The sequence below is a fragment of the Sesamum indicum genome, linkage group LG6, assembly GCF_000512975.1.
Source record: "Sesamum indicum cultivar Zhongzhi No. 13 linkage group LG6, S_indicum_v1.0, whole genome shotgun sequence".
NCBI classification, from domain to species: Eukaryota; Viridiplantae; Streptophyta; class Magnoliopsida; order Lamiales; family Pedaliaceae; genus Sesamum; species Sesamum indicum.
This window is the reverse complement of record NC_026150.1, coordinates 8490510-8514500: the sequence shown is the minus strand read 5'-3', so window position 1 is coordinate 8514500 and position 23991 is coordinate 8490510. Positions and strand designations below refer to the sequence as shown.

The 23991-nt window shown below is 29.9% G+C and overlaps 1 protein-coding gene across 2 annotated transcripts; it reads left to right on the top strand.

The window, feature by feature from the left end:
- On the top strand, positions 4883-9299 carry LOC105164108 (MND1-interacting protein 1). Of its 2 annotated transcripts, none has more exons than XM_011082678.2 (3): positions 4883-5019; positions 5165-6890; positions 8433-9299. In XM_011082678.2, exons 2-3 carry the CDS (start codon positions 5178-5180, stop codon positions 8949-8951), a joined length of 2232 nt encoding a protein of 743 aa, XP_011080980.1. In that variant the 5' UTR covers positions 4883-5019; positions 5165-5177; the 3' UTR covers positions 8952-9299. The 2 variants fall into 2 exon arrangements, with proteins under 2 accessions (XP_011080980.1, XP_011080981.1); XM_011082679.2 differs by having other exon boundaries at positions 4890-5019; positions 5128-6890.

Here is a 23991-nt window from a genome sequence, read left to right as displayed (position 1 = left end):
AGAAAGTTACTTACAGACGGACTAACAAGCTTGAAGAAGGATGAAAAAATGGCCAGCCTTGTATTAAATTAATCACACCTCTTGAGGTGTGATGAGTTATATAAGTAAAATAGTAAATAATATCGGGCTTGGAATTTATACAGGGCCTTATACAAGAAAATAAATATCAATTTTCTTATACAGACTAATATATCAAAGTAAAGGGGCGTTAAAGTACAACAAACACATAAAGTATAAGGTGAAGTATGAATAACATTTAGATTAAAGGATTCAACTCAATTTATAAGTACTTATTTAAGTTTGTGAAGTTTTTATATTGATTTGTTTGCTCGACGTTGATGGTGTCGATAGAAAAATTAAAAAAAATATGACTTTTTTTATGGTTAATTATCATAATTAAAAGTAAAAATTATGACAACTAATACCATAATTGTGCAACAGCTACTACCCTTTGTTTTTACAGGTGAAAAACTAGTCACAATTAAAAATCACGAAAAATATTTTGATCATAGCTAAAACTATGATGAATGTTGATTAACCTGGTGACTTGTTTGGTTTTGTTTTCATTCTCAATTTTCATTTTTGCAGTATTTTCAAGTGAATTTTTATTTTTGTATCAAGTTCTATGCGAAACAAAAATATATTTGGATTTATATTTTTAAGTTCTTGAATGAAAATATATGATAGAATTGTGTTTTGTAATAATATCTTGTATGAGAAGACTGTGATAGAATGCAAATATATTTGGATTGAATTTTTTTGTGATAGTTTTTTGTAGGAGAAGTTGTAATAGAATGAAAATTGTGTTTTGTAGGATAAGTTGTTTAGAAATTATCAATACCTCCCCCCATATTATGAAAATTTTATCCTTGCTGAAATTTTAATTTTTTAAAAAGTTGAAAAAAATATTAAGACTACATAATGTTAGATTGATGTTACTAAAGATATATATAAAAATAAATAAATAAAAATATAATTTATGATCCAGAAAGACACTTTGGGCAATTCAATATATAAAAGTTGGATAAATACTCTAACGGAAGCTAATAAAATGGGTCAATAGTTAGACATACATTATTATCAAAAGGGGTAGGGGTGGCAAATGGTCGGGGTTGGTTCAGGTTAAAGAGGAGTGTGTGAGAACAACGTGCGTGTTCCTAGAGAAAGAGAAGACGGGTGGGTTCTTGTCAATTTTTTTTTTTCTTTTTTATGGATTGAATTCATATAAGCCTCATTAACAACCCATGTTAGGCCGATATCCAACTCATATAAAATATAGTTTTATTTAACTCATATCAACTTATTTCAAATTACAACTAATCCAATCCGACCCAAAACGAGTTGGATTGGATTGAATCCATGGCTCTAAACCCATCTTGACAACCTTAAAACGGGGTATAGATAATTTTATTTGATATATGTCAAATATCAAAGGGAACACACGACGTAAGTCACCTCGTAAATTATATCATACTCATGAATTAGTTACGTACGTTATGGCATATTTTTGTTTATTTATTTATTTTTTGTCGTTCTTAAATTTATAAGTATCAAATAAATACGTCTTGTCTTTCACATACTTAATTATAAACTAATGAAAGGTATGGAATAGAGCAAAAACAGTGATAATTATTATTTGATAGATCCGTTTTAGGACAACAATGTGAAGGAAATCAGCATGGTATAGAGCAAAAACAGTATCTAGCTGGAGATCCAGGGTTGGTTTCACACCCGCCTTGTGCTGATGCTCCATATACTTTCTTGCAGAAGGCGACGCACTTTTCATCAGTAAGATCTCTTGTGCATGCTTTATACCCATATCGACAGATCCCATCCTTCACCGGCGTTAGCCCTGAAATCACCTCTCTACCGTCCACCATTTCTCCCATATCACTACCTATAACTGTAGTCATCAATAACGTTAATTACTAAAAATAAAACAACATTCGTTCTGACGAATATATATATATATATATATATATATAAAGTAAATTATACAACAAGCTTTTTTTAAAATTTAACATGATTATATACATATATATATATATGTATCCTGTTATTAATTGAAAAATTATCAATGCCCACCGATGTTTAATGAAATTATATGGTTCTTTGACTGAGGCCTAGAATCCATTTGTCTATGTTTTTTTAAAACAAGTAATAATTTGAAAATTTGTAATAAAAAGTTGACGATGTAAAATTCTTAAAAAAAGTTGATTAAATTTAGGAGTGGCGAATGCCATTTTATCAATTTAACGCCTCATCAAGACAAAACATCGATATGTATAATGAAATTTACATTTATATACAAGCTGTTGCGCTTGTCTTGAAAATCAATAAGAACTATAGGTTCAGGTTTTAGTATGTTTCGTGATTTTAAATCTAAAAAAAACACTTGCAATTTTTCGTGTATGGAATAATTTGTGATTCTACTGAATGAACATAATCAAAAGAAAGAACTCTTACCCAAGACAAGAATGAATATAAAGAGAAAACAAAAGTTGGTAGTGGCCATCTTAGTAATGAGTATTTATAATTTATTTTTTTATTTTTTTTTTGGAGGGATAGCATTTGTGTGGGTATATATATACATAGGGGAAAATATGTTGTTTTACATTATTAAAATTTTGGGATATTATGTAATTAAATTCTTGAAAGGCTATGGAATTTATAACATTTTTCAAATCCCAAAACTAGGAAAATAATCATTTATAGATCTTTAGTGCCCACTGCCCAGGAGCAAGACATAAAATGGTATTAATTGTAATTTTATTGCGGACAATTAATTAATTAATTAATTAGTGGAGTAATAAAAGTTTCAGATTTTTTTGGTGTGATTACATAATTTTGTTAAATTAAGTTGGCAACAATCATCACTATATCAGTGCCCATCATCCAATTCCAATTTAATGAATTTTTTTTGTTCCAAATGTTACAGTACAAATGTCATGTATATAAAATCGTCCCTTAAATAAAATAAGTAATATCATCTTTGTACACGAAACGTATATATAGTAAATGCAATCAAATTTAAAATAAAAAATTCGATTTGATCATACTTTGCTCCATTGAACGTAAATTACATTGTTTTGAAAAGGATATAATTCTAAATATTTATTTATCATGAAAAATTCATTTTTTTGTACCGAGAAAGGATTAGCTTCACATGTACACTAATTAAAGGGTGAATAGCAATTTATCCCGTATGTTTCTTAAAATAAAACAATCTACCTCCTTAGACTTATATCAATTTTCAATGAATTTTTTTTCCTATTTCCCCTCACAGATGTAGCGTACTAAATATTACGACCACAAAATCTTTTCTTTTATACTTATATCAATATTTCCCAAAATCCATTACGAATTATTCATTCATCTATATAATTATTTTATGTAATATAGAGTTACTTATATTGAGCAATAAATTTAAATTATGATATATTTTAGGACTATGACAAACTAATAAATTATCATAGTCCTTGTATTGTGGTACGTTCTATTAAAAACGTGACATGATTCATTCTGTTTGACGGACAATAAATTTCAAAAAATAGAGAGTACCCCGTTACTAATATTTCTTCTATTTTTTCTATCAATCAAAAAGGCAATTGAATTTTACAGTCAATCAAACATCAAATGCTGTACAAATTAAACCAAAACCAAAAATTTATGTACATAGTTTAGAATTGTTAGCCCGAAATTAAGTTCTCAGCCCATAATATACCTTTGGATCCATGACCCGGTTCATGTTTGGAATAAATTATCTACATTATATTATTTATTAAAGCTTAAAATTTTAAAATTTATACTTATCTTTTTCTACATATATCCTTTTTTATTATATAATTCTTTATTACGCGTATTTAGAATTGGGTTAAGTACACTCAGACCCCTATAAAATTGTGTTCTCGAATAACTAAAATTATATTTATACTTTGTTTGAAAATTTATTATTTACATATAATCTCCTTTTATTAGAGTTTGGACAAAAAATATTGATGTTAGTAAAATATAATTATATACTTTTTTAATTTTACCATTCATTTAATATTTTTACGTAATAATTTTGACTTTATAAAAAAAATATATATAATGATGTTAACCTCACTCCATGTACATATATTATATTTATCTCTTTATAAGTAAAATATATATATTTGGAATATTAAATGATGCCAAAATTAGAAATAATGTACTTTTTTTTTACTAATGTCAGCATCTTTTGTTTAAATCTAAACAAAAGGGGATCAAATATAAATATTTTTTAAGGGAATTTTAATTTGTTTTTAAAGAAAAATGTAATTTTATATTTTCAGAGAAAAGCTAACTGCAATTAACTCTTAAAAATCAATTCATGGTACTAGTTTTAATAACTTTTTTTTATTTTCTTTTTCATTTGTATTAAACAAATATAATAAATATTTAAATTGCAGATACTCTTAAATATAATATGTAAATTGACTGAACATTACCTACAATTACAAAACTATGTTATATTATTTGAGATAAAAGTTTGATTTTCATATATATATATATAGGTAAAATTACAATATATTCTCCTAAATTTTTCTATAATTAGAAATGCTCCTCGTTATTTGACAATTTTAAATACGCCTTTAGAATTAATTGTTATGTTATAAATACTCAACGTAACTGCTCATTATAGAAGGTATTTGTTGTACGATTATTAATTTTAGAGAAAATTTATAATTTTAAATGAGAAGGTATTTATAATTATAAAAAAAATTATTATAATTTAACATAAAGTTGGTCGTAATTTAATATATATAATATGATAAGTTAATTTATATAAAAAAATTTGAAAAATAAAATTTGTGATTTCTCAGTTTTGAGACCCACCCGGATTTGGATCCGAAACAGAGCCCATTCGGTTTGGCAGCTGCTACAAATTACAACCTCCTAAACCATACCCTCCTTCACTACCGCCAATCACAAAATCTCTGCAACTCACATAGAATTTCTTTGATCGAGCCCTCGATCGGAATCATCCTCCTATCTGTAAGTCTCCGTCTGTGGCTTTTTCGCTCGCCGCTTATGCATATATCCATGTTGTTTGTACGTGTATGTGCAGCTGATTAATTGTTTTGATTTTCGGTTTTTTGATAGGGTTATTGTTCTTTGTTTATTTAATTAATCGAATTAGGAAATTTGGTGGAATGGGCTGCACTGTTAGAGAGAAGCACATCCGAACTAATCGGAGGACCCGATCTGTAAAACCCGAATCCGATCATTCTACCACCATTAACACAAATGGGAATTTGGAGAAATCAGGGAATGCGAAAAGTGGAATTAAACCCAAAAATTATCATATGGCACTCAATGCGTTGGCCCAGAACCCCATGTCAGTGCCCAACTCAAATCCAAATTCTGTGTTTGATGATAATGGCTGGGGATACTGCACTGAGGAACAGTTAGAGGAAATATTGCTGAAGAATTTGGAGTTTTTATATAATGAAGCGATAAATAAGCTCATTGCCTTGGGTTATGATGAGGAGGTGGCTTTGAAGGCTATTTTGAGGAATGGGCATTGCTATGGTGGGATGGATGTTTTGACTAACATTTTGCATAATTCTTTGGCTTATTTGAATAGTGGTGGGAACAGTGGGGGAAGTGGCGAGGAGCCTGAGCCTTCGTTTGCAGACTTGCGGCAGCTGGAGGAGTATTCACTTGCAGGAATGGTTTGTTTGTTGCAACAAGTGAAGCCCCATTTGAGTAAGGGTGATGCTATGTGGTGTTTGCTGATGAGTGATCTCCATGTCGGCCGTGCTAGTGTGATGGAAATTCCAGTTTTGCCATCACCCAGTGGCAGTGGCAGTAGCAGTGGGAATGGGAATGGGAATGCCAATGGGTCTGAGGGTGCCTCGGCAAGCAGCATTGGGGCCCCAGAGGCAGTTGTTAGTAACGGAGGGCCTGTAGGGGTTGCCCCGGCCTTGTGTAGGTTTCATAGCGGTTGGGGCTTTGGGAACAGTGGGACGTCCGAGTTCCCAATGAATGGTATGAATGGGTTTTTGTCATACGCATCGGAAATGGCTTTGCAGAGAGAAATTGAATGCCCAAAGAGATTTAACCTTAGTCCATCAATGAAGAGCCTGTTGAAGAGGAATGTTGCCATGTTTGCTGCAGGATTTAGGGCAAACTCGAAGCAGTTTCATAACCAATCACAGGCTTGTCCCAGTTCTTTATCTGGTGGGAATTCATCAAGTGGGTCTGGTACAACATCTGCTGTTCCTGTTGGGCACAGTGAGGAATCCCAGTATGCAAAGAATCAGGATGTAGTAAACTCAGTGATGAGTAAGTTTCGGGACTTGAATCTTGATGAGAATACAGAACAAGTATCGTTGGATCAGAAAGATGAAATGATCCTAAGTTTGATCCATCAGATAAAAGACTTAGAGAAGCAGGTGAAGGAACGTAAAGAGTGGGCCCACCAGAAGGCAATGCAAGCTGCAAGAAAGCTCAGCCATGATTTAACTGAACTTAAGATGTTGAGAATGGAGAGAGAGGAAACACAGCGGCTGAAGAAGGGGAAACAGACCCTTGAAGACACCACCCTGAAGAGGCTCACTGAGATGGAGAATGCTTTGAGGATGGCAAGTGGTCAAGTGGACCGTGCAAATGCTGCTGTTCGGAAGCTTGAGACTGAGAATGCAGAGATTAGAGCAGAGATGGAGGCATCTAAATTAAGTGCATCTGAATCAGTCACGACATGTTTGGAAGTTGCAAAAAGGGAGAAAAAGTGCCTTAAGAAGCTTTTGGCCTGGGAGAAGCAGAAAACTAAAATGCAGGAAGATATTGCAGCAGAGAAACAGAAGATCTCAGAGTTGCAGCAGGAGTTGGCACAGGTTGAGGCTGCTACAAAGGAAGCTGAGGTATGTCATACTCAAATTGTTATTTGGATTATCAATTTTCATTTACCAGAAGGTGCTTCTATCTGCTAGTTATTTTGTTCAATGCCATTATGCACCAAATTTTGTGTTTCATCCATTTATGTAGTGGCAATAACTTTTGGTTTGGCATCTTTCCATTGTCTGCAAGTGTTTGCAGGGTTTTGAGCATGAATTCATCCTTTTCTTCTATTTATTATTTGTGAATCTACTGGATTTCATATGTACTTCATAAAATTCCTGACAAATTGTTTTTATACTTGGGCATGATCCTATGTATATCTGATCAGAAATATTAGTAACATATAAGTGTAGAGATATGCATGCAGTCACGTGCAATCACATCTGTGTGCGCCGACACATGCACATCCTGGTTACTATCCGTGAAAGTTGCTATTGCATTCTCCTTTGCGTAAACCATACCTTCATAGGTCTGAATGTCTAGTACAAAGACAATCCATTGAAGGTTCAGTTGTATTATTTTCTTTATTATATAGTTCGTTGGTCTTACTTTCAAGGAATGGCCTGTCTGGTTCAAAATTGTTGAGACTAAGTGATGGGCTTGGAGAACGATGCTGGAGTAAATCGGTTGAACAATTGTGATATAGTGTAAACATATTGATGGTATCTTGGGAGCTAATACTTTCAGTCTCAATTAAAATTTAAAAGTCCATGCAACCAAACCGTGAGTTTCTTCGAAGTTTAGTTTTAACTAAATAGAGTTGCTATAATTGTTCAAGACTCTGACAGCATACTCAAACTCTGTTCGCTTTCCAGCACAAAGACTCACAATTTGAAACTCATTCTCTCCTTGTTGTCCTAATGCCCGGCTGAACCATTTTACTAACTTGTCCAATGAACTTGTTAATATTACTCTAGTGATTTTTTGTTTTGTTTTTTTTGCAGAAGTTGCTATTCTTTAAAATAGCTATTGATTTTTTTTATTCATTCGGGCACTTCACTGAAGGTCATATAATAGAATTTAATTTGTTTATTCTTCTTTTTTTGGGTAATTGTTTAATTGTTTAATAGTTTACTCACTAGGTTTTTAACATGTGCATGCTATTTGTTAACATCTCTTTATGTATATTAGTTTCTCTTTTGATGCCTTTGGTATGTTCCTATTCAGTATTTCCTATTATTCTAACTCTCTAATGTTTCAGCTGTATGAATTGCCTACTTAGCTTTGGCATCTAGGGAAATAGTTATCATTGCTGTTTGTACATCCCTAAAGGACAAATATCCTGCTCTTGGTGTAGGTTTATACTAACTCTGCACTAGATTACATACTTGTTTCTTTATATGCTCTGTGTCTTGTGAATCACCTTCTATTTACCGGAATGTAGTTGCTATACAAACTTGTTAAAATGAAGCCAGCTTTCTGAATCTGTTGCTTTCTTATTTTCTCTTTCCTATAGACTCTATTGGTCAATACTCCATCTTTGCCACCTACCTTTATATATAATGAACTTGTGCTTCTCAAATTTAGTAGCAATAATATCATGCTTTTGGACTTCCGTATGAAAGGCAAAGTGGAGGCAGGAGCAGAAGGCCAAAGAACTAGTTCTTGCTCAGCTGGAGGAGGAGAGACGCCTTAAAGAAGCTTCAGAGGCTAATAACAAAAGGAAGCTTGAGGCGCTCCGCCTAAAGATAGAGATAGATTTCCAGCGCCACAAAGACGATCTCCTACGCCTTGAGCAAGAATATGCACGGCTTAAAGAGTCTGCACAATCCACGGAGGTGGAAAATCAATCTAATGATGTATGGACAGAAAACTCCAACGGCATAAACCCCCAAGGAGAAACCATCGCAAGACTGCTCCATGAACTCGATCAGCTGGAAGATTCTCAAGGGAAGGAGGTCAGCTGCGATAGGGAATGCATGATTTGCATGAAAGACGAGGTATCCGTCGTTTTTCTTCCTTGTGCTCATCAAGTTATCTGTGCAAACTGTAATGACAATTATGGAAAGAAAGGTAAAGCTACATGTCCATACTGCCGGGTTCCAATTGAACAAAGAATTCGAGTTTATGGTGCGAGCTCTTAATCATACAGCCAGATGTAAGGATGGCGTCCCCAGAAAACCTCATTACCTGGAAGACTTCTGCGTGTCTTTGATTTCATGGGCTTATAACTGGTTTGCTTGTCTTAAATGCGCTGCCGTGCATCAGCGTAGGTTAGTATATATAAATAAATAGCGAACCTGTTTGCGGCTTGCGCATATGCTACATAATACTCCCATACTTGTGTAAGATGCTTCATGTTTGTGGGACTAAAGCTATTATGAGCTTTGTGATAAGCAGCTACTATATGTTTTCCGGCTTCATATTTTCATTACTTCAAGTATTGATGCATATTCAATGCACGACCTTACCGTCCTGGAATTAGACTGTCATTGAATGTTTCTTTTTGTTGCCTGAAACTTCCTTCTCTGTACTCTGAAATGTGGATCTTTTGCAAGAAAAAGTTGATGGGTACTACCCATGTTACCATAAATAAGGTGATTTCTCTTATCCCATTACAGGTTTCTTGACCTAGATCATGTCACTTAAAGGGTAGAGATTGCAAATGGACGGAATGGGATGATTTGGGTCGGGTTTAGATGATTTGGGTTTGAAATGGTTTTCAATCTATGCGTCAAAAATGGGTTGTATTGAGAATTGGTTTAGTTTATTCTAATCTTGCAAGCTTATTTTTTTAGTATTGTTTTCTTTATATAACTACAGTGTCCTAATCAAGCTGCGCAGTGGGCAGAGTTAGCTCAGGATTTGCACGGACTAATCTAAAAAAGTTCGGTCCAGACTTGCACACTATTGTTCATGGTTGGTCTTGGGGGAGTTCTACGCCTCTAAGTGGGCCTTCAATTGAGTCTATTTTTTACACTAGGTCCAGCCCATGAATTGGTTCTATTGAGGCGTAGATTAGGTCCACATTAAGTCCCGATGTGTATGTTTTATCATTTTCTTTCTATGAAGTTGAGGTTTTCTTATAAATAATTATTGAAATTTATAATTGTCTTATAAAATAAATAAATAAATAATAAGTTAAATTACACAAAAATTTATATATAGACATATAATAGTTAAGAATATATAACAAATTTAAATAATTATTTGACTAACACGCTTATAATAATAAACTTAAATGATGATCAATTCAAAGAGAATTTAAAATAAATTATGAAAAACAAAACACAAAGAGTATTAATGAATTAAGGTACTAAAAATTTAGAAGTAGACCAATAAAGATATAAGTTTTAGTGTTTCAAATGTATAAAAAAACTATTAGAAGAGTTTATTTAGAAGAATAAAATAAATATTATATATATATAAGACCCAATAGTCCTGGCTCTGATCGAGTTCAGGATCAAGTGGTCCTGGGCCATTAGGATGGGCTGAGTCTAGGTATTGATTCCTGAGACAGATCTAGGACCAGCCTAGCCCGAACCAACTCATTCTTTTATTGGTTAATTGAATTTTGGGTTGGGTTATCCAGCCCGAACCATTGTGCATCTTAATGTATTAATATAAAAAAAAAAAAATTCTCTGTTCTTACAAACGATGACTAATGATACCCTCTTTTATAAACTAAAAAAATACTCTTCAACTGATTAAATTTATATTAATCAATAAATTAATATTTTTAATATAATATAGTAGTTTATATATTTTGCTCTTACTTATAATATATTTTAAAATATAAAATATTATTAATTATATACATATAAGAACAACGTATCACTACTGGTATATGTAAAACACATATTATGCATGTTCTGGGTATACTGGGTCATATAGTGTAGGCCCAATAGTTAAATTACCTTACATCATCTATTGGTAAAAATGTCAATGCAGTGGGCCCAATCTAATGGGCTTAATTGTCAAACAAGAAATCAAATTAAGGCCCAATTCATCTTAAGACCAAGTCCAACCCATCCTCAAAACTACGCGATCACGACAAAAATTATATCTTATTCCATAGTCTTTAGTCAACGTGTCTACAATTTCTATGGAAACATTTAAATACCAACACGGCATAAATTTTCTTTTTATATATGAATTTTGAATTAGGATGATTTATTTATTAAATAATTTTTTAATATGGACCAACAAAATTATTCCCAATCAAATTCCTTCAACTACGCAAATGTCTCATTTATTATTGGATGAACCACAACGAGCTCTCTTTAAATTTGATATAATCATAAATACCGATTCATTATTTAAAAAAATATCAATATTTTTCTAATTTTAACGACTTTCTAACATGTAACCCAATCCATTGGTCTATTTTAGATTCTTATTTATTTTTTATAATGAACTGATCAAAATGCATTATGTATTATGAATTATAATTTACTTATTTTTAAAATTTTTGTATGGACTAAATGAATAATTTTTTTTTATAATTAAAAAAAATTTTCATCCACCTCGTCTATTTTTTTTTTATAAAAAATAGAGTAAGGACAAAATCGACAAATTCAAACTTTCATATAAAAATTACATGATTTTCTCAAATATTAGGGAGATATTAATTATTTCTCAAATAATTAGAAATATTCGTAATTATGTCAAATTCCAAAGGAGTAAATTGCAAATCATCCTTTACTTTTTGGGGCTATATTGAAAATGGGCTGCAAAGTCAATGATGGGCCCACCTACTAAACTGGGTCGAACAATGGGACAAGTAAATGGGTTACTTGTGAAGCCCAAACTCTATCCTTCAACCCAACTTACGACGACACGACAACGACACACACATTTTTTTTTTTTTTATTTTTCTTTTGAATTCTTAAAATAGAGTTTATAAAAATAAAAAAGAACAATTTTTAAAATATTGAAAGTCAAAGAAGAATATTCTACCTGAATGAGGTTAAAAAATTTTGGATGAATCTCGGAAAAAATATTTTAGGGATCTTTACAACTACTATGATGAGATTTGATGTAATAAAATGTAAATTTTTTTAAGTTTGAAAAATTACATTAGTATCTCTGAGATTTATTTTTATCTAACGAATAAATTTCTCCATTAGTCAAAATTTACCAAATTTACTTATACTAACAAAAAAATATTTTTACCTTCGATTGACTTATTACAAGTCAAATAAATCTTATTGTGATTAAATTACTCTCATAAATCTTCACACGTTAACATGTGAGGATGTATATCTTCATCGTTATAAAGACAAATTAGTTCGAAAAAAATTATTCGTTAATATCAGCAAATTCAGTGAATAGCGACTAATGGGAAACTTATATGTTAGACGGAAGCAAACTTCAGGGGCGTTACGATATAATTTTTCAAACCGCGGAATGTGTAATTACACTAAACCTTAAGAAAGACGAGTGTATTATCTTAATATTTTTTATAATTCAACGACTGATAATTCATATGAGTTGGAGGGTAGCGTCAGGCCTACGAGAGCAGCACAAGAAAAATAAAGTAATAAGATGAAATCCCAATAAAATTTTATATTAACAAATAGAAAATAAAATATAGGTCAATACATTTACTATCATCATTAAAATTTATGGCTCATCATGGGAAGTTTGACTTGTAAAGGTTTGTCTCTTTCTTTTCTTCTAGCAATGATTAGTGAAACCGTTATGAAACTTTATTTCTAAAATAAATTAAAAAGTAAATTACAATGAGTTGAGATATGACATAATTATAAAATAAAAATTATATATATTTTTTGATATTTGATAAAATTATGTAATTGTCGTATGAAGCTCTAAAATTGTTAATTTTGCCCTTACTGTTTTTTTAAAAAAATATATAAAAAAATGGACGAGGTGCATAAAAAAATTTTAAAAATTATAAAGAAAAAGCTATCCACTTAGTTTATAAACAAATTTTTAGAATATTTTAAAAATAATTAATATTATAATTTATAGTTCACCAGTGCATTTTAATCAGTTTACCACAAAAAATAAATGGGGACCTAGCGGAGATTAATGAATAGGACTAATTGTTATACCACTGTTAACATCATGGATTATTTATGTACCTACGAAACATGAGGATGATTTATATAAATAAATTATAGATCAAAGAGTGTAAATATAATTATTCCTATTATTAATACCAAAAATATCCATTTGGCATTTATAATAATGAATGTCTCATTTTAAACATAATATTCCATGTACTTTCATATATATATACATATATATATATATATATTTTTAGATTTCACGCTTCTCCAATAATAACACCAAACGCTCAACTCCAGCAAAAGTAATAATTTTTTTAAAAAAAATAAATCGACATTTCTAAGTCAATCGACATACTGTAACAAAATTTAATGCGGAATATATTAATATTTTCAAATCAACAACAACTTAAAACAAATAAAGAAAAGACATACAAACAACTACACAATGAAAAAATAAAAAACGTACCATATTAAAAATAACGTGAATATCTATATTCGTAAGAGTCGAATGCATAAATTTTTCTGATTTTAAAACATAAATTTTACCATACACATAATGAACCATTGATCAAATAAAGAAGTATTGATTACGTCTTAATAGATAGATGTGTGATGAAATTAGGTAATTGCAGAACTTAGGACAAGAAGATCATGGGACATGCATCACCAATCTCGACTAGGATTGGTTGGTTAGAAACATTGTTTGACGTCCCAAACCAATGGAACCTCTCAACTCCTAAAAATTTGATGTCAATCACATCATCCGACAACACATATAGGTTCGTTAACGTTATTGTTATCTCTGATTTTCTCAATTAATGCAAGAACTGGATTCATAAATAATTTACATGAATTCTGTTCGGTTCTGTTTGGTTTTGTTTTATTTAATTTTTAGTTTTTAATAAAATACAAAAATACTTCATTGTTTTTTTTTCCAGAAAAAATAAAAATATATCTCGCTTGTATGTTTAAACATAGATTTACAGGTGCGAGAAATGAAAATTTGTTTTGATTTGATTTGTTGTATAGATATTTTATAAATACTGCATATAATATGGTATTATTTTTGTTTTCTAAAAAGTCAACATGACATCCTATGTATAGCTAACGAGATAGACAATGATGTTCAGAAGGGTGGGTGGTTCGAAAAGTATATTTTCAATAGATCTGAACTGTAAATTTCTATTGAAAACGAGCATTTTCAATGAGATTAAACTAAACAAACAAATGTACAAAATAGTATAAAAATAAAACCAAACACAAATTCTGGACTTGTAATGCTAATGAGAAGTTATTTAATTTTTATGTTAAGAAAATACTAATTAAAAAGCAATCCTACTATTACACTTTTTCTCCATTCAAATGCATGGAAAATTGTTTGATGTTTCTAATTAAAGATAATGTTTCATTGATCAAAAACCTGAAGTATGCAAGAAGACTTATGAAGCTTGAAATTGTTATTTATTTCTATGAAAAATATGTCATGGGTCCATTCGTGCCCCCAAAGAAATTGAAAAATCAACTTTGATCCGTCGTTAAAAAAAATAAAAAAATACAATATGTTTCCCATACGACATGCTAATATGTAGACTTGATAGGAACGTTGATCATGCTCTATTTGATCATAATATATTTTTTTCTAAACTTAATTTTGATTGGTTGAAATGTATGATCATGTTATATGAGGTAGGAAACGAAGTCAGGAAGTAGACATATATATATATATATATATATTTGATGTAGGTCGCATAAAATTCAGATCGGGTCGCATAAATGGATTTCAAAGTCGGGTCGCTTGATCCTTCTTTCGAGCTACCTGTTAGTGGATTTTGAGAACAAAACAAATGTAAGACTAACAGAGTAGTCCTCGGCGATGGCCCTCCGATATATAAGTTAGAAATGTGGGATCGCAAAGATGAGATCGAAAATAAAATGAGGTCGAATGAGATCAGAAAATGACGGTAAACAGTAATAATATGCCCCCTTGAATAATCATAAATGAAGATATTTATAGTAAGACGGTACCCTCTGCACTTGTGACACGTAGCACCAATAAGAGCATGCCACGTCATCTTTCCCAAAGGCTGCTGCAGTGGTTGACTTTGGCTTAGTCAAATGGGTCCCACTTGATCAGTTATATAACATAAAATGCCATAAAATGCAGGGGTATTTTGGTAATTAAATAAATCTCCATCGTCAATATTTATACTATTATAAAAGAAAACCCTTTTTGACATACCAATTTTTAAATACTCAAATTTATCTTTTAAATTATTTTCTATTATTAAAAAAAATGATGCAAAATAGTAATTTCAATATTTTTTAATAATTATATAATTACATTTTTTTTTCCTCCCAATTCACTCCTTCATGTTTCTCTCGCACATTCTCCATATTTTTTCCCCCATAAACATTCATATTTTTTATAATCTATAATTATAATTTATGTTTTCTCTCTCACCTTCTCCATATATTCTTACTCACAAATTTTTATATTTTTAATAAATTTTCAATTATGATTTATTTTATGCTTTCTCAATCTACACCATAGTTTTTTAATCTCAAATAATTTTAACAATTTCTCTTCATCTCATAAAATATATTTTTTTATATGTACGTAGAAACCGCGCACAACAACACCTAAATATATATAAAAAAAATCGTGGACCCATGTTCAGATTTGTAATAAATTCAACTTCTTATCATCATAAAAATTTAATGTTTGTGAGTTATCATGGGAAGTTTGACATATAAAGACTGACGTGAGCTGATTAATCAAACAACCTAATTAACCCATTTTCACGGCCATGTTCATTCAAAATTTGGACAATTTCTCATAAATTAATTAGATTAATTAACATAGCAATATTGAGGGTTTTGATTTGGACTTTATTATATATGGGTCCAAAAATTTTCGTTGGTCTATTGGACATAGTCATAATAAACCTTCACTTTCTATGTGTTTATTTTTCAAAGATTATTATTTAAATCAAGTAATGATGTTGCCCTATATATTATTTTAAAATTTACTGATATATATATGGTGTTTGAAGTTTAAAAAATTTCAGTTTATATATTTATATAAATTATTATCATATAATACTACATGTTTGATTACATAATTCAAAAATTAAAATACTTGATACGTTTAAAAAGAAAATATTTTATTGAGCAGTAGGAACTAAACTAAGGCTTAGGTCAACTCAAATGGAGAAGTGACAATGAGGCCGAATTTAATTGACGAAGTTGAGACCCCATATCTTTAAGGTTATGGACTCGAATCCCACCAATATATGAAAATGTTATTCTACTTTAATAGTATGTGTCTTTCTATTTTAATAGTAGTTGTTGTTTAAATATAATTATTTGATTAATAATTAGGGTAAAATACACTTTGACCCCCCTGGACTATTCGTCATGTAACAATTATCTCCCTAAATTGACAAATATAACACTTACCCCCTACAATTAAAGTTTTAGATGATATTATTAGTTTAGGAGATAATTATTACATGACGAATAATTCAGAGGACAAAAAATGTATTTTACCCTAATAATTATAATAGGTTTATTTAAAAATAATAGTCAATCACTTGTATTTGAGAAAAAACAAAAATGGAGATACAGAATTTGAAATTTAACTGAACCCGTAAGATCGACTACAATATTTTAGGTATTTGTCCAAGCTAGAACTATTGGTTGTTGACCTTAATTCAGACATGCACACTTCACATTTGGCCGCCACCCCTGTAAAATATTCTTAGCTGTATGTTGAAAAAAATATTTTATATACGTGACGTGTATATATAAAATACACTATTAATTTATAATAAAGAAGGTTTGAGTTGACATGAAATTATAAAATTAAAATAGTGAGTCGAGACCACACGTTCTCTTTTGTCGTAAAGTGAGCATTTGTTTGTGTGTTTGTGTTTTTTAAAGAGGTAGGAAAAACCAGCACACAATAATTCTGTCTGGACGTGATAAGAAAAGTTTAGATAGGATTGAAAAACAAATCAAGCTACTCGATACTTGATTGAAATTGATCGATAAAAGCTCGTTTTAAATTGATTTGTCAAACTTAATAGACTAAACTTGAATAAATATTTCTCTTCAATAAGCTTTTGAGCTCGATCTGGTTAGGGCAGAAATAATCAGATGTACTTAAAAATATCAAATTAATTGAATTCGATTCATGTTTCATCTAACTCATGAAGCTCGTATGATCTTGATTATAATAATAATCAAACCAAATTCAACTATAAATATTCAGACTCAATAATAATTCAAACAAGTGCAAATAATAATGTGTTTGACTTTGCTCGAATCAGTTACAGCCATAACTGTAGAATGTCCAGTTTGAACTAAAGCTACCACCTCACTAATGAGTCGTCTCCACTGCTGGAAACGTCCCATTTTCAGAAAAAATTGAAATTTCAATCCTGTAACTTAGGGATGGCATTTTTGGTTCTCCAATTTAGTCCTGTAACTTTATAATTTTGAATTTCAATCCTTTCAGTGGCTAAAAAATTGCACGTGACTTGCACATGACCCAATTAAATTATTTTTTTTATTCATGTAAATCAATTCGTGCATGACAAAAAAGTCAAATCATCTCCCCTGAGTTACAGAACTAATTAAAATTATAATTTAATTGTGTCATTTAGTCCTGTAAGTCGCATTTAATTTTTCTAGCCAAAAAGATAAAAACTGCTAAACTTACAAAATTATAGAATTAAATTATGACAATCAATTCATATATAATTAAAAAAATATCATTCCATAAATTATAAGACTAAAATTATATTTTTTCCCGTCCCGATTTGAGTAAATCGGATGCCCAAAGAATGGGCTCGCTGTGACAACAGCTGCGTCGTATTACCAAGCGGACAAAAATCATTTTCTATAAATTAAATTATGAGTCCACTTTCATAAGTATGTCTGTATTTAGATGGGTTCTACCTTATGGCTTATTTAATGAAAAGGTACACGCAATTTGATTGATGTTGGGTTAAAGTAAATTCATTTTCAAAATATGACAAAATTAATAGAGACTTGTCGAACAACAATTCCGTAAGCTCCATTTCAAGAATGATCCGGAGAACTTTTTAACCAATATGAAGTGAATGAACTTGTTTGTAATATCCCATCCCACATCGATCAACAATTGATAATATAAGTATCGTATAAGCTTTGGTCGAATAACTTAGGCGCTTTAATTGGATGTTCTTTTTTGACGAGTTATTTTTAGTCAAATTTCAAGATGTAGTCGCACCCAACAAGCACGAGGACATCACCTTCGAAACAAGAATTGATTGTGGTATATATTGTCCCAAATCGATTAAGAACTAATAAAATAAGACTTAAGTCCCCAATCCCAATTGGATGCCTAAGAGTGGACTAGATGCCTTAATCCGCCCTTGTTCGATGCTACTGTTGCTTGCCCTATGTAGCTATTGAGCTCTGAGCCCTGTAGCTAAGGAGCCCTTGCTGCCTGCCCTTGCCTTGGTAGGCGTCCGTAGGGGGTATGAGGGAATCTATATGATGATGGAGATCCTAGGCACTTTAATGGGTAGCGAAGGCTACGAGACGGCGGCCATCGCCCTACCAAAGTCTAACAGGAAATATAGCGTACAAGTGTAGTTTAGTGGGATTGACTTCTAAAGACAGGAATTAACAACAGTTACACAACCCCTTAATGTCTTAGATAGTTGTAAGTGAAATAAGGTTGTTGTTTTTCTCAAGCCCATCCCGGAGGTGAACCAGAGGAGAAAGAAGCCCTCGCCCCTCTATCAAGATCAGCGATGCTAGATTGTGTTAGTGGTCCTCCGGCTCATGGAGTCCTAGAAGCCGGGCTGAGTATGAAGAAGTAAGGGCAGCTGACTAACACGACGGTGGCTTCATACGGGATAAACATGGAGCTTGAGAACAACAACAAAAAGAATAATAAAATAAGTATCATATAAACTATATAGACATTTTTATGTCTTCTTATAAATTATGCATATTTTCAATTATACATCTTTAATCCATAATTAAGTTGTAACCTTCTAGAAAATGTATTTTCTAATTATATCTTTTAAAAGCAATTTTAAAGTGTTTCATAAAAGACATCTTTTTTTTAACAAACTCTATTTATTATTTACAACTTCTTTTACATAACTATCAATAACTTCTACGACTAAACACGACACAATATTTACGATATTTTTTTATCTCAAAATTTTAAAATCAAATTAACATTCAAATTGAAAATTTTTCTTTAATTTTAAATTATATTAAACTTTTTTATTTTCCTTTTGAAATTTATTGTAATTATTTCCAACAAAAGATAAATCCAAACACATCCGTAGGTTTCCTAAAATTTGACTTTCTTGAATATATATAAATTCACTCACAGCCTAAGAAATTTCAGCATTTAAATGTGAGGGGTAGAGTTGGAATTTAACACTGAACTCGTATGGCAATGCGGGCAGCCATTTGAAAGACCTGGGAAAGCGGGAACTCTCAACTGCACGGGCGACGTTGGTTCTTGAATTTAATAACATAAATATAAATAGTGGTAAAGTACACTTTGCCCCCTAAATTATTTTTAATGTAACATTTATCGTATTTAATTAATAAATATAATATTTATTTTTTAATTACATAAAAAATACTCCATATGTCTGGATGATTATATTATTTATAATATATTTTAGTATTTTACAAATTAAATTATTATGAAATTATTTTTTAGTTAAATTTTTTATTAAATGAAGAATTTAAATTAAAAGTGGAATATAAATTAATGTATAGTGATACACAATAATACAATATAACCAACAACTCATATATACCTTTTAAAAGAAATTAAAATATATATATGCTTAATCAAAAGTTCAATATTTTTAGAAAATAAATAAATAAATAAATTTTATCATATTTTTAAAAAAATATTATTTAAAAATTGATATACAATTAGTTATTTTATCTAAAAGAATAAATAGTTAATAACTTAATTTTATAACCAAATTAATAAAAATTTTATGCATTTTTTTTTGTGTAGTTATTGTACTCATTTATTACTTAACTTTAAACCTATAAAATAAAGTAAACTTTGACTATTTAATTCATTGATTATATTTTATTTTGTAATAATTAAAATATATATTTTTCAATTAAGAAAATTTTAATTAAACTTAAAATCTGAAATTGTTGAAAAAAAAAATTGAACTATTATACATATATATAATATAAGGGCAATATTGTCCATAAATTTAATTTTAGGGAGTAAGTGTTATATTTGCTAGTTTAGGGGGCAAATTTTATATCAAGAATAGTTTAGGGGGGCAAAGTGTATTTTACCCTATAAATAAATGGGGTAATTATACTCTCCTCCCCCAAGATTAGATGTTTTTATATATAGATCTTCTATGGTTTACATACTTATTTTTAGTACTCTTGATGTTTGATTCAGTCTAACAAATAAGTATATCCGTTAGTAAAAATTCACTAAATTTGCTGATATTAATAAAATAAAAAAATAAAAAATAATTTTACCCTCAATTGACTTATTAATGACTTGTGCAGGTAAATTATTTTTTTTTTTCCAACTAAAGTATCCTTATAACTTTGAAGATACACCTCCCCACATGCATAATGCATGAAGACGTATAAGGGTAATTTGGTTATGAAATGAATAATTTGATCTGTAATAAATTAATAATAAGTCAATCGAGGTAAATATAGATTTTTATCCAACTTTTTAGTTAATATCAATAAATTCGATAAATTTTGACTAACGGACTCGCGAGGAGGCTTCCCTCTATGGCGGAACGCTCCCCTGTACTTTAACATTCAATAGCTTTGGCAGATCGCTTAGCCTTGTTCATCTTCAATGTAAGAGCACTCAATTAGTGAGTTATTATGCACTCTTCTAGAGGTAGTTGCTTCTAGGCAAAACCTCCTAGTTGTTTCTACACCCCTACCTCCTTTATCACTGAGCGATCGTTTAAGGGTCTTAGCTGGTGATCTGACTACTTCCCTCTCGACGATGAAGCTTATCCCCCATCGCCTCATTGGCCGACCTTGACCCTGTTATTTTGAGGTCATATATAGTATTCTTATTTATTAGACAAAAACAAACTTCATGACTACTAGATGTAATTTCAAATCATAAGGTCAACATGTATTACACCACACCTCAAAAGAGGGGAGTGTAATTATCCCTAAATAAAATTATAAACTATGAATTCAAAATTAGAATAATTAATAAGTATAAAAATAAGAAGAATATTGAATATGATAATAAATTTATGTTATTTTACTAACTAAATTTATCTAGAGACATTTTTGGATAAAATAATCAATTCTACACTTATTTAAATAGAAAATAGAAATTCATTTCTTAACTAAAAAAGATTTTTTAAGTATTATTAGAGATCAAAAATCAAAATTTAAATTATATAACAAACTAATTTATTCTAAAAAGTCTGGTGATTCTTTTGGATAAAAATAAACAATCATACACTTATTTAAATTTAAAAAAAATATTTTATTACATGGCAAAATAAAGTTCAAAGAGACTGTCTAAAACTCAGATAGCCTTTATATTTTTATTTTATTATATATAGATTATTAAATAAAATATTTTAAATTTTTTAAACGATCGAATACAACTATTTCATTTTTTAATTAAAAAATAAGTATTAAAATGTAACTTCAAAAGTTAAAAATTAAAGTTTTAAGTGGTCCTAAATTAAAAAAGAAGGTATGCTAATGGCGTATTCATTATATTCTGCACTAAAGTCACATCTCAAATGGCAACATTTGCTACTTGCACTAAAGTTTCTTGGTCAAGTACCCCTCACCCCCACTTTTTCTTTAATGATTTTTAACTTTTTTTTAATAAATTCTTTTGAGTATTTTAATTTCTTGTATTTTTCTTTAAAGATTTTTAACTTTTTCTTAATAAATTCTTTTGAGTATTTTAATTTTTTGTATGTACGTACACATACAATCGCTAACTTAATATTAATACGACATAATGAATAATTAAGAATTAATGAAATATTAGTTTGGTTCTATTGATAACAACGAAACAACAGAAAAAAATTTCGTTAATTAGTTGAAGTAAATTATTATTTTCACTTGAAAATTTTGTACAAAATGGAAACACGTCTTTTTACTTAAAGGCTGAAAATAGAAATAAAAATCAAACTAAACGTATCGTTAGAGTCAAAACACACAGGTGGAAAATGGACTAATACTAAGCCAGAAATAGCCAAATGTAAGTTTGTACCCACATAAACCATTAACTCTTGCAATTTGTGAAATAGTTTGTTTTAGCAATAGGTCGGCTTTAGGGTTAATTTTGTCAAAATTTGAATGCCCACAACTTTTTAATTATGAAAATAATATCTTTACAATCGTACAAAAACTTTAAATATGTATGTTTTAGTTTTTTAAAAACTAAAAATTACCAAGAAAAAATGTTGTTTCATATATTTTAAAAGTATACACTATATTTTTTAAAATTTTATTACTAAATTAGATTTAAGAATTAATATATGTGAGTATATATAATCTACACATATATACAGATAAAATTTGCAATAAATTAAAAGAAAAATATGTGCAATCTTTTAATAATGATTTTGGGTTGAGTCTAAAGTGAAGCAAGTAATTACATTTAAACTAGCAGTAGCACCACAGAGCACACCTTATGTGTGCTTAAATTTATTTTATATATTGAATTTAACAAAAATATTTACTTTTAGAAGATAAATATTTGCTCATTATTGATTTTAATTATACAAAAATGGTCAAAAAAAGGTTTGAAGGAAAGTTGGAGAGGGAGGGTGAAATAAAATTATATATGATCCGTATTGGGATTCAACAAAGGGGTGTAAATGAGTCGAGTTTGAGCCAAACTCGATCATTTCTGGTGAGCTCGAGCTCATGAGCAAACCCTCTGTTCAAAACTTGCTCAGCTTCAACTCAAGCTCGAGCTCGAGCTCACCCTGATTTAATTATTGAAAATTTAAACACATCTTTTTTAACAATTTAAGTTAATTTATTGATAATCAACTAACCATTTACAAAAACAGAGAAGTCTTACCAAATTCATAAAATCAATAGAAAATACAGAAGTATAGAAAATATACATACATCTAATTATCAAAATACTTTAATATAATTTCGTATAGTTATTAATATTAATAAAAAAAATAAACATGAGTTATTTTTTAAAAGTTGTTGATCTTACTATATACAAAAAAGAAAAATTTAAGAGACGAATTTATTAAACCAAAGTACAAAATAATGGTTGATCTCATTATATATAGTAAAATAACAATTAAAATAATTAAAATTGTTCAAAAACAACAACAATAATAATAATGATAATTTAATTCTTAATATTAATATTAGATTAATTCATGGAAATCATCAAATTTTGATATAAATTTACAAGTAATAAAATATATTGCATATTATGTATCTTGATATAATATAAAATTCACAAATAGATATAAAAAATTATAAGTTAATTGTTAGGACTTGCAATTTTAAAAAGTATAAGTGATTATAAAAAGACACTGAGAATAAACTTCAACAAATTGCGCGAGAACCAACTCTACTTGAAGAGAGAAAAATGTGCCTTTGCCCAACAACGCATCAAGTTCTGGGGCCATATCATTGAGCATGGCCATATTCGGATGGATTTGGGGAAGGTGAAGGCGATCCAAGAATGGAAGACCCCCAAGAATGTGACGGAATTTATTTCTTCGAATTCACCTCAAATAAAAAATATATAAAAACCTTGATTCAAAAAACATTTACAAATTCAAAATCACGAATTGAATTATAATCAAATTGCTTTAGGTCGGTTACCGGTGTCAATAATTGACGATTACACAATTCGAACAATTTCTTCGAATTCACCTCAAATAAAAAATGTATAAAAACCTTGATTCAAAAAACATTTACAAATTCAAAATCAAAATAGCTTTTGGATCTAAAGGAATGAGGTTTTTGCTTGGTCAATACAAACGACGGTGCTCTTGTTATTCCCAATAAGAGCGCTCAGTAACAAACCGCTTCTTCCAGCGCGCGCCCCATTCGTTCTGCTCGCAACAATCCAATTAGTTCTCCGAGTGAAAAAACA

Coding starts and splice junctions, on each gene's coding strand:
- LOC105164108 (XM_011082678.2), top strand. CDS start 5,178: ATGGGCTGCACTGTTAGAGAGAAGCACATCCGAACTAATCGGAGGACC. Junction 6,891..8,432: donor CTGCTACAAAGGAAGCTGAG/GTATGTCATACT, acceptor TCCGTATGAAAG/GCAAAGTGGAGGCAGGAGCA.